Source organism: Ictalurus punctatus, chromosome 4 (assembly GCF_001660625.3).
Source record: "Ictalurus punctatus breed USDA103 chromosome 4, Coco_2.0, whole genome shotgun sequence".
In the NCBI taxonomy this organism is placed as follows: domain Eukaryota; kingdom Metazoa; phylum Chordata; class Actinopteri; order Siluriformes; family Ictaluridae; genus Ictalurus; species Ictalurus punctatus.
The window spans coordinates 10,742,862-10,755,000 of NC_071284.1; the positions used below are offsets into that span (position 1 = coordinate 10,742,862).

Below are 12,139 nucleotides of genomic sequence, written 5' to 3' on the forward strand. Positions count from 1 at the left end.
ATGGAAGGAAGGAAATAAAATCAATATTCTTCCAACAGATATTCCCAGCCACCTCTTTTTCCACCCAAGGTAAAACTTATATATATATAAACATATATTAAACCCATTTTCACCAGATCACAGCTGTACCACATAAAAAAAAAAAGAGTAAAAAATAATGTGGGCTGGGGGATGGGGGTCACAGGAATTAAAATGGGGTCACTGAACAAAAACAAATTCAGAACCCTTGCCCTGTAGCAAATGTAAACAGCCAAAATATTATTGTACTCCTATGTCTACTTAATATTTTAATAGGTGGATATATTATGTTATGTTTATGTTTATAGGTGGATTATATTTATACTGAGGGATGGGTGGTATTTATGTTATAGTTAAAGGAGTGCCAAAAAGTTTGAGAACCTCTGACATGAACAACAACTACAACAAACCTTTCTCACAGCTAGAGAGCATCAGCGCTGCCTCCATTACACGGGAGAGCGTGTAAAGTGCGTCTCCTCCCCCAGAGTGGCAGTCAGTCAGACTGCAGAGAAAAAACGCCTTGTCTGTCGCACAGGAAGGAGTATCAAACCTCAAGAATAACGTCAGAAGAAGTAACCAGCAGTCAGTCACTTACAGTGCAGCACGTTGTTGTTGGGTTTTTTTTAAACCCAGGACTTGCCGAGTATCAAAAGCATGTTTCCTTGTCATGCAGCACAAGTTCACGCTTGGAGACACGGATTGTGAGACGGACAGGAGTAGTCCAAAGCTCGGCGAGCACTAAAGTCGGCCTCCTCTGGCGGAATCGCTCCGGTTCAGAGCAGAAACATGTCAGAACACAGGTCGAGTTTTCTCCACATCGGTGATATCGTGTCTCTGTACGCGGAAGGCACTGTCAATGGATTTATCAGCACTTTGGGGTAAGTTCTCGTCTCTTTAACCCTTTTCATTGCATTTGCATGTTTGGAGAATGTGTGGGATTTTTCGCTTTATACACCGACATGCTACATGACTCGAGCTGAGTGTGTAATAAGGAAGTGTTTGTGGGCCTGACTGAGACAGTAACGCGAACAGAGAGCCACTAAACACGCAAAACTGGAGATTTGTTTACAGAGTGGCCTTCGGATGAGTTTAAAGCCTTCAGCTTCTGGACCGTGGAATAATGAACAAGGTCTTCTTCACTCCATGCAAACTTTACTCAGTGTGGACTAATCCCACACTAAACCCAGTGCAAGCCTGAAGCCTCTCACTCTCACTGTTGTGTTACAGTGAACAAAAATAACAATACAGTGTATTCGAGGTTGCTGTTTTATTCCACATTTGTTCTATAAGTAAACGTTTGAATTCTGTCTGAAGGTTGCTTCTTTTGATTTGTCATGACTCATACTTAAGATAAGACACTGCAGGTTGGAGCATGAATGCAGCACTGACATGGACTGTGGTTTCAGTGCTAGCTGCTAGAACTAAAGCAAGTTTGGTGGCTATGGTAATGTTTGTCTGTGTTCAGGGTTTTGCTGTGAATCCCCCAAACTATTATGTTGGTACATTTTCTTTCTTCCTTTATCCCAAACACAGTGGATCACCCAAGACGTGTTTATTGTTAGAAGTTTTATTTAGTTATTTGTTTATTTGCGCACCAGAGTTATAAGTAAGGAAAACTTCCAGCTACTTCTTTCAGACAATGTGAACTGCATGTCTGAGTAATCTCACACTTGCCCCAGATGACAGTTTGTACAGAAACTGTTTCATAAACTAGCAGAAGAAATCAATATGAAAACCTGAATGTTTAGGGAATGCTTGGTGGTTAGCACATTTGTCTCGCACCTCCAGGGTTGGGGGTTCCAATCTTGCCTCTGCCTTGCATGCGTGGAGTTTGTTTTACCTGGGGTTTCCTCCAGGTATTCTGGTTTCCTCCCCCAGTCCAAAGACATGCGTTGTAGGCTGATTGGCATCTCTAAATTGTCTGTAGCGTGTGAATGGGTGTGTGAATGTGTGTGCAATTGTGCCGGGTGATGGGTTGGCACCCGTCCAGGTGTCTCATGCCTTGTGCCCTGAGTCCCACATGGGCTCCCTGCGACCCTGTGTAGGATAAGCAGCGTACAAGTCAATTCTAATATGTAAGGGGCCTTTCACACTGACAGGTTAGTCTGAAACAGAACACGCTTTGCATGAAAAATTGGCATGGTGAAAGTTGTCATGCGGACCGAGAAGCACACTGTGGTACCGAAACAGAGACTTCCTGTAGGAGGTAGGGTGTGTGTGCGCGCGTGTGTGTGTGCGTGTATATGCATGTCTTTTTTATATATATATAGTTTTATTTATATATATATATATATATATATATTTCACATATTCACACACGTGCACACACACACCCCCCCAGACTACCTGTAAGAGATGGTATGTGCGTGCACACACACACAACCCTAACTCCAAAAAAGTTGGGAAGCTGTGTAAAATGTCAATAAAAACAGAATGCAATGATTTGCAAATCTCATAAACCCATATGTTATTCACAGTAGAACATAGAAAACATATAAAATGTTTAAACTGAGGAGATTTACCATTTTGAGGGAAAAAATAAGCTCATTTTTAGCTTCATGGTCGCAACATGTCTCAAAAGTTGGGACGGGGCAACAAAAGGTTGGAAAAGTAAGCGTTACTAAAAAGAAACAGCTGGAGGATAATTACTAACAGGTCAGTAACATGATTGGGTGTATGTATGTATGTGTGTGTGTGTGTGTGTGTGTTATACTGTAATCCAATAATAAACATGTCAAATGTATGCTGAATAGCTAAAAACAGTAGGGAAAGTTGTCTTGAATCCTGTTGTGGATGGTCCTACATGAGATTTTATATGTATATATATATATATATATATATATATATATATATATATATATATATATATATATATATATATATATATAAATAAATATAAAAATATAAAATCTCATGTAGGACCATCCACATCAGGATTCAAGACAACTTTCCCTACTGTTTTTAGCTATTCAGCATACATTTGACATGTTTATTATTGGATTACAGTATAACATATATTGTGAGAAAATACATAAAATTTGACATACTGAACAACTTGACAAGGATGTTTGCAGCAAGTGTTTAAGGATTTAGACATGATGTTTTCCGTTAAACTGGTAGCTGGGAACTAAACCATCTCTTATTTGTTAGCTACATTAGCCTTGTAGGTCCAAACTATAGAAGCAGCTGTAGGCACCAAGCATGTCTATGCTAATGTACTACATCTGCATTGAAGGGGAATTTTTTTCCTAAGTTTTATTTTGACCAGAGTGTCCATAAGGCATCTTAGGGTTACATGGCCAAAAATATGCTGGGGTCAAGGTAAAATCAAATAATATACAGTACGTACTACAAAAATCTAAATATACAAGGGAAAAATAAAGATATGAAAAGAACCGTATGTATACTTGCATTATAAATAGCAGTGTTTATTTGAATTATTAGTATTAGTTGCTGTGCAGTTAAATGGCAGAGGGTGTCATGACCTAAATGTTGTTAGAAGGTTCTTCATTATGAGCACTAGCTTTTGGTCTTTAGGATAGCCTGTTAATAGTATGACTGATGGTGCAACCACTATATATATATATATATATATATATATATATATATATATATATATATATATATATATATATATATATATATATAACCTTTAATGTATACCTTTTAAATCAGAATAGAGTAATCTAAATTCAATTCTTATCCATTCAAATGAATTGGATAATCAATTTACTTATCTGTTATATGCGACATTATTAATCATATAAACATTTAATCTGATTACTGTCATCGACAAAATCTTTACATAATTGTAAATTGCCAACCCCACATTATACAAAAAAAACCTTACTCTGGCTCTTACACCGCTACTCTGCACTTTGCTTATTTAGAACTCATTTATAAATCTTGTATGGTTGCACTACTTGTATTGTTCTCTGCTTGATGTATCACTTTGCTTGTATTTCCTCATTTGTAAGTCGCTTTGGATAAAAGCGTCTACTAAATGAATAAATGTAAATTGTTCCACTTTGTGGTGAAGCTGGAGTAGGGAGAAGCTGGAGTAGGGAGAGGCTGAGAAATGAGCAGTCAGTCATGATGTCCTCTTAGATGAGTACACATCTGTAAATGTTGGGACCTGGCAGCAAATGATTTTCAGCTTCACATCCCATCATATTGTAATTTGTAGTATTTAACAAGAGCAGAGTTGGAGACTGAAAAAGGCATTAATTATGAGAACTGCCATGTGGGAAAATGTACTAGCAGGCAGAGCCACCCCTTAGCAGTTAGATTAGTGTGGCGGAACAAACAATTGACAGCTAGTTTCAACATGTACTTCCACTGATACTGGATTGATGTCGGAGTTTCCTGAGAACTCGTAGAATCGTAGAACCATTTACAGAGGAACAGGCATGCACTTGCATTAAAATGTGTAACTGGGAAATATTTTCAATGCGCTAGTATTGGGTGGATCAGAACCTGTGGTTGTGTAAGAGGTGAGACTATTAACAGAACTGTTTGCATTTCTCATTCAGTAATGCAAATTTACTGGGTCATACCTGATTGCATGCAAAGCATTACGTAGCTGTCTGCTTAAAGAGGTCAAAGCAATGCCCAACATGTGTTAACTGTCCATTTAAAAACCCATTATACCACATGAAAACTTGTTACATTAATAATGGTTTGTTTTCTGTTTAACCGTAGGCACCTTTTCAGTCTCACCTTGTAAAGTCAGTCAACTTTCTACTATGTCTGAGAGGTGTAATGATAAAGAATATTCAATAACTGCGTGCCTCCTGCACTTAGTTCATGATTAACTGAGTCTGTTTGGTTATGTCTCATAAGGTACAACCTGACATCTATCAGGACTGTTTTAGTAAGACTTGTAAGTGTGCCTCTAAGAAGTTAATCATTTAACGAACATATATAGTAGGGCTGTTAGTCCAGTTTTCTTAGCCAGAACTCGTTACATTTCTGATTACCACCTTCTGTTTCCAAGATGCCTGGTCAGATTGCTTCATTAAGCTTCATTTGACAGATTTACAATATTGGCTTGTTTATATGGGAATTTCTGATAAGCAACCACAGTAAAATGGTTCTTAATACATGTTCCAGCATTGTTTTTACAGCGCTGTTGATCTGAGAATAATTTTCTTATTTGTAGCAGTTGGTTACAGTACTGGCGTGCTAGCTTTTCATTCCACATCTATTAAAATGTATCTTGGCTTTCTTAAGAGAAACAAAAATGCTACACATGAAGTGGTTCTTTAAGACTGGGTGCATGTAGATCTGTTTTAGAGGTCAATGCTAGTGCGATACAATGGATATAAAAAGTCTACACACCACCTGTTAAAATGGCAAGTTTTTGTTCTATAGAAAACATGAAATCAAGATTAAAAAAAAATTAAATACCAGAGCTTTTTTCACCCTTATTGTAAAATTACCACATAAAAATTAAGTGAAAATCAGAAATATTTTAGGGAAAAATAGAAAAGTTACTATAAACTGATTGCATAAGTGTGCACACCTTTTTATAATTCGGGATGTGGCTTTGTTCAATATGAACCTAAAGTAATTATCATACAGCTGTCATCAATGAAATTATTCTGCTTAACCCCAAATAAAGACCAACTGTTTCTGTAAGATTTCCTTCACATCTTCTTGTTTTCATCTGAATGCTGAAGCCATGGCACACAAAGAGCTTAGAAAAGCCTATACACTCAGTGTCGAAAGATATCGACCAGGAGAGGGGTACAAAAAAAAAGTTCCAAAACATTAGATGTACCATCTGTGAACCCTGTGAAGGCCATCATTACCAAGTGGAGAAAATGGAGCAACACAGTTGCACAGGTTCACAAGACCAGGAAATCCCTCCAACATTTACAAAAGGACAAGACAAACACCTACCAGGGAGGCTACCAGGAGACCAGTGACAACATTTAAGGAGCTGCAGGAATATCTGACAAGTACTGATTACTCTCTGCATGTGACAACAATCTCTGTTGTCAATCTCAACAATGTCTGGGCTATGGGGTAGGGTGGCTAGATGGAAGCCCTTTCTAAGTCACCCCAAACCATGTGGCAAAATGTGTTATAGTCTGATGAGGCCAATTCCATAATTACAAAATGGATGTTTGGTGCAAAAAAGCACATCACCAAAAGAACACCATACCTGCAGTGAAGCATGATGGTGGAATGCTTTAGGGCTGCTTTTTTTCCCCACAGCCAGAACTGGGACTTTTATCAAGGTGGAGGGAATCATGAATCGCTAGAAATACCAGTCGATTTTAGTGCAAAACCTTCAGGCGTCTGCTAGTTAAGCTGAAGATGAAAAGGAATTTCACCTTTCAGCACTGCAATAACCTAAAGCATACATCCAGGTCCAAAAAGGAATCGTTTAAGCAAATGAAGATCAGTGTTTCTGAATGATCTAGCCAGAGCCCAGACCTGAATCCAACTAAAAATCTGTGGGGTGACCTGAAGCAAGCTGTGCACAGGAGATGCACTCACAATGTGATGGATCTAGAATGTGTTTGGAAGAAAGAGTGGGAAAATATTCCCAAGTCAAGCTGTACCACGCTGACCGACTGTTACCCAAAAAGACATAGTGGTGTAATAAAATCAAAAGGTGCTTCAACAATGTACTAGTGTAGGGGTGTGCACACTTACGCAACTAGGCTACTGTAAGTTTTTAAAAATTATTTTTATTGTTTTCTCTTAAAATGTTTGATTGTTTTTCACTTTGCAATTTTACATTAAATGTGGGAAAAGTTCTGACATGATTTATCTTAGTTTCACTCTGTTACTTCACACACTCCTGCCATTTTAACTCTGGAGTGTATCCACTGTAAATAGCAGTTTATCTGGTCAGAGTGAAAATAATTAGCAGTAAACTGAAGCAGACAGTGTGAATAGTGTTATGGCTGGGTAAATTGATATTTCGTCCACTTTAAAAAAGACATTTTATGACTGCCAGTGTGATTAGTAATAGACCTACGCTTTTCAGTGCTAATTTTAGGTTATGGCTGTTTAACCACTACTTCGTTTCATAGCAGACGTTCCCTTCTTGACGTGTGTTTCCCTCCTACAAGTGTGTTGTAGTCTCTTCCTGCTCTGATATCGATACTGTAAGTGTCACATGATGCTCTTCCGATGAGTTACCTCAAATAGAAAGAGTGGGCAAATGATGATGGAAACAGATAATGGTAAAGTGAAATGTCTTTGATAGATCGGAGCATGCAGTGGTTTCTGCAATATCCATTATTACGACCGTATGGATTTGTTTTGTTTTTTTTTTGTTTCTTTTTTTTGCACTTGGATAACCCCCCAGTTTCACACATTTTTGGGATTTGGGTTTTTATGCTTTTATCCTTCATTACTTCAAAAATGATATCTGTTTAAAAAAAAAAAAGATAAATATCTAATGTTTAATAAAACCTAAAAGGGATGACCTCATATCTGTATTTGTAACTGATTAACGTGTAAGCTGACCGAAGTATTATTTCATTAGCAGCGTCCACTTTCCTCCTTGCACCCGAAACTGAAGGCAATCGTTGTGTGTCTTTTATTGATCTCCTCATCATCAGCTGTGTTTACAGGTCTTAAAGAATAACTGGCAACCTGTTGGGTTCCTCTTTGGCCTTAAAGTTGTGCTGATGCATTTCTCAGTTTCTTTCATGGTTTTTAGGCGTCAGATGTCCTAGGCGTTTTTAGCGTACTAAATCGAAAATAAAACTGCATTTAGATGCCTGGCTGTCTGTGTGTGAATCACTTATAGCCTGAGCAGCAAGCTTACAGTTACAACCAAGTTTACAACGTACTTAATTCTGATGCATTCGTCATCATTCCCATTGTAACCCATGTGACTTTACTGACATGCAGATGCTGGTAGCAAAAAAAAAAAGTTACTCTGTTGTGTCGTACAGTATAAAGCCACGATCATTTCCTCAAATCTTCATGTTCCTTGCATGTCAATGTTTTCTGTATAATAGGGTGCTATGTTTTTTATTATACAGAGCTGTTGAATTCTTGAATCTGATTGATTAAAAAGTTATTAATGTGCCTGCTCTAATGCCTTATTGTTTCTATAGTAACAACTTATTCAAATGAACATGTATGGTAGATGCTCCAAATAGCTTTATGAGAAGATTTAATGGATCCAACTCCTAACACAGAAGATAACGGAAATTGTCCCAACTACTAGTGGGGAAGAGTGTTCTTCAGAGGTTTATATATATTATATATGCAGTGAGCATCAGTTATGACAATTAAATATAGTACATGAAGTTTCCTGAGAAACAGGATGTTTCGGGCAGAAGTCCTTCATCAGCAATGCAAGCACAGTGCCTTTGACAGTGTAGGAGGTGGAACGATTCTCCTTGGTTTCACCTCCTACATGTTGAGAAGCGCTTTGTTGGCACAGCTTTGGGTACTACACTCCCTTTTCCATTTTTTAATTACATTTGTACTATATTTACAGGTCAAGCTTCAGTTAATCTTCACATTAACATGTTTACTTTGGGGGAGGATGTCCTTTCAGTCACATGTACAGTAACATGGTTGTTGGCTTGAGTATTATTATTAGTAATATTGTAAATACAAAGGGCGTCTGGTTGAGACTAGAGGTGTGCGTTGGGATCCTTTGGGACACAACAACAAAAGTCATGCTTGCATGCAGCCATGAGTGATCGGTCAGATAACGGGACAAACAAAAACCATCCATCCATCCATCTTCTACCGCTTACTCCTTTTCAGGGTCACGGGGAACCTGGAGCCTATCCCAGGGAGGATCATGCATTCATCCTTAGTAACTGCCTGGTCAGGGTCACAGTGGTTTAAATTAGTCTGCTAATTTGGTCATATTTTAGGGTTTATATTAGAAACAACTAAATGCATTAGAAAATATCATGGCAGGGTACAAACAGAAATAATTATGTTAGTGGGATTAAAAAAGCAGACCCATGCACATTTTTACTTGATACCACTTATGAACTTGAGTGATGTAGCTGAGGTTGAGGAACTGTCCGAGCCAAAATTCACAAAAAATGCTGACAGTGCTGCCATTTCTACCTGCGTTTTTGTGTCTCAGTATTTTCAGATGAGTTTGCAGTTGTAGAATTAGCTGTGTGTGTGCAGCAGCTTTGTTGTTATCACTTACGGTGTCTTTGATTTGTCTTCACTCATGATGACACTTTGGTAAGATACATCACTGATAGCTGTCTGTTGATGTTTTCCCTGCTAGTTGTGTAGTTAATATAGCTAAGGACAAGCTTGGAAGCCTGGGAAAAGCATATCTTGTGTCTGGGCTATTGGTGGGTTTTTTTATTTTATTTATTTTTTTATTTATTTAATTTGTTGATTGACAGGTAAGTTTGATAACATATCGATAACATATGCTAACCAGACTTATTTAATATATTTTACTTTCAGTGCTAGGACAGATCACCACAGCTCATAGCCGAAACAACTGGCAAATGACTTGCCTTTTTTTTTTTTTTCCCCCCCTTCCCTTTTTTCTTCTTCCCCCCCTCAAGGGTTCAAACATGCTTGTGCTGCAATATCATGCTTGTTTGCATCGCTTAGTCTAAATTAATGCACACAACTAGCTAACTAGTTTATTTAGCCTAGTTCTTTTGGTTTCTGGGCAACTGAAACATGGGACTTGGCAGCACATTGTTTCTTTTACTTGCTTGCTGGACTAGCTGATGAATTTTACGAATTTGTCCACCCCAGAACTTGTATTCCATCAGTTTAAAATATTGTAGGATACTGTGCCTGTGCCTGATTTGTGATAGTAAAATAAGCAGTTAGTAAAATAATAAAATATTTTCTTGCCCCCTCCAGAGGCTTTCGTAGGATTTCTTGTGCTTTGGGTCTCTTGAGGCTTTACCACCTTTGAGAGGCCAGGGATATGACTCTATTAGGAAACTTATGGTCAGTGTTGGCTCACTTTGCTTTATCAAAGCTATGCAGAAATGACTGACTTCCTTTGATATATGAGTGTGTTTAGTGAATTGTGTCGTTTCAGTAGGAAGGCCCGGGTGTATGGAGCGATTAGACGGTATACCATCACAGTCTGTCTCCTCGACTTGCTTGATGCATGTACTGAGTCATAATTTTGGACAAAGTTTTTAATCCATTAATGTGCATACACTGGCAATATCAGGGCACATACGGCAACAAAACAACGGCCTGGGAGATGCCTTTGTGACACTATTGTGTGAGAAATTCTATGTGAAAATATTTGGTTTATGTACAGGTAGAAAATAATGCCTACTATGTTCTCCTTTTGAAAGAGCTGTAGGGTTTGCTGACTCAGGATTATGCGGTGTTCTTTGGACGTATTCATGCCATATTTGCTTTGATATGCCATGTCTGTCTCATTCGGTGACCCTTCCTATTTAACTAACAGAGCTGAAGTGTTAAAACTGTTGTGATGCATGGGGTGATCACATTTGATGTTCCTTTTCTCTGCTTATATAAGGAAATTTTGGTGCAGAAATGGATAGAAGTACAGTACAGAGTGATAAAATCTGGGAGGTGTCACTGTCACTTCAGTAATGTAGGAAAAACCAGAAAATCTACACATGCCTGCTATAGCCTTCTGTGGCCAGGACTGCAAGAACCCGTTTACATCTGGTCATTTTGTGTGTCTTGTATCTGGATTGTATACTAATAAGATTTTAAAAGGATGTGCATTTTAAAAAGAGTAAATAGACCTACAATTATGTGACTGCTCTAGGACAGATAGCATCTCTTCCAAGCATGTTCAGGTTGAAAATGCTGGAGTATTTCTTTAAGTCTCTGTGCTCAAGACCTGAAGATGTTGAGTTCATATAAGCCAGATAGCCAATGATGGGCTTTCAAGCAAAACCTTATAAAGTCCCCATGAAGTGCTTTGAAACATGTAGCATTAATCGATGTGTTGACGTAATTTCCTGAAACAGGAAGTCAGGCCAATAGCATATAGCTTACCTCACAGCCAAGAAACTTACAACTGTTGGGGGTGGGGCACTTCATATTCTATAGCACAATCGATTGGACAGAAAATCTAATGATAAGCTGAAGTACGGAGTGATGTCCTCAAAATTGTTGATCTGTATTGGTGGTAGAGAGAGACTGTAAATTTTAAATGCACACATATGTGAATTTTCTCATTGTTTTGGAGCACACTAGCTTATAGATAACCTTAAGGCTGACACATTCATACTAAGTCACAAAGCTACAAATATTTTTTTTTTTTTTTTTTTTTTTTTTTTTGCAGAAATTGGATTCTGTCTCATTTATAAGTGACTTAAAAAAATCTGCATAGATATTAAAGCAAATAAACAAATATTAACGTAAATCTAATCTAAAGTCTAACAATGGTTGCTCCTGCAGGTTAGTGGATGACAGGTGTGTGGTACAGCCTGAGGCTGGAGATCTTGCAAATCCACCCAAGAAATTCAGAGGTAAGTCTTTGTCTATAAAGCCTCAATACAGAACCACACAACCACTTGCAATCGGATATTGTCCTTGACATGAAACACCAACGTGTGCTGATTTATAGTACTCTTCTAAGGTTAAGCATACACACCCATGTGACGCAGAGTGACTCATTGGCTCTCAGGGAGCTTAGCTGCCTATTAGGCCCATATTATAGTCAGGAAACAATGCTGTAACTCTTGATTGTAATTTGAGTCTGAAATGATTCTGTTAGTGGCAGATTTATGTGCTGATGACAGATTATATATATTGTTTGTTTGCTGGCTCATGTAACAAAGCAGTTTTTTCTGTTTTCAGTATATTTCAAAAGTTTTTAGGTTGTTGTTCTTCTATGTTCTTCAGATTGCCTGTTTAAGGTATGTCCTATGAACCGGTATTCGGCACAGAAGCAGTTCTGGAAAGCCAAACATGGAAAACAAGGAACCAATCCAGAGGAGGATCTCTTTAAGAAATTGCAGGTACTTTAGACAATTTTTTTACAATTTAAACACTGACCTGATAGTGTTGGTACTCAGTAACTGTCTAGAATCGTGTATAAAGATTGAGACACCACGCTAGTTTGCTATACTGCCCCGACTATTTACAGTACAGTGGAATTGCACTAGAGTTGATTGAGGATGTACACAAGTGATGCTCCGAA

General features: G+C 38.1%; 1 protein-coding gene across 2 annotated transcripts in view; it reads left to right on the forward strand.

Annotated features, from left to right (window-relative positions):
- The first annotated feature begins 511 nt into the window (after positions 1–511).
- Positions 512–12,139, forward strand: part of itpr2 (inositol 1,4,5-trisphosphate receptor, type 2) — a 100,808-nt gene continuing 89,180 nt past the window's right edge. For both annotated transcript variants that reach the window (XM_017465724.3, XM_017465727.3), the window contains exons 1-3: positions 512–896; positions 11,395–11,465; positions 11,842–11,957. In XM_017465724.3, coding sequence (XP_017321213.2) covers positions 805–896; positions 11,395–11,465; positions 11,842–11,957 — 279 coding nt within the window. In that variant the 5' untranslated portion in view covers positions 512–804. The remainder of the gene's footprint in view (positions 897–11,394; positions 11,466–11,841; positions 11,958–12,139) is intronic.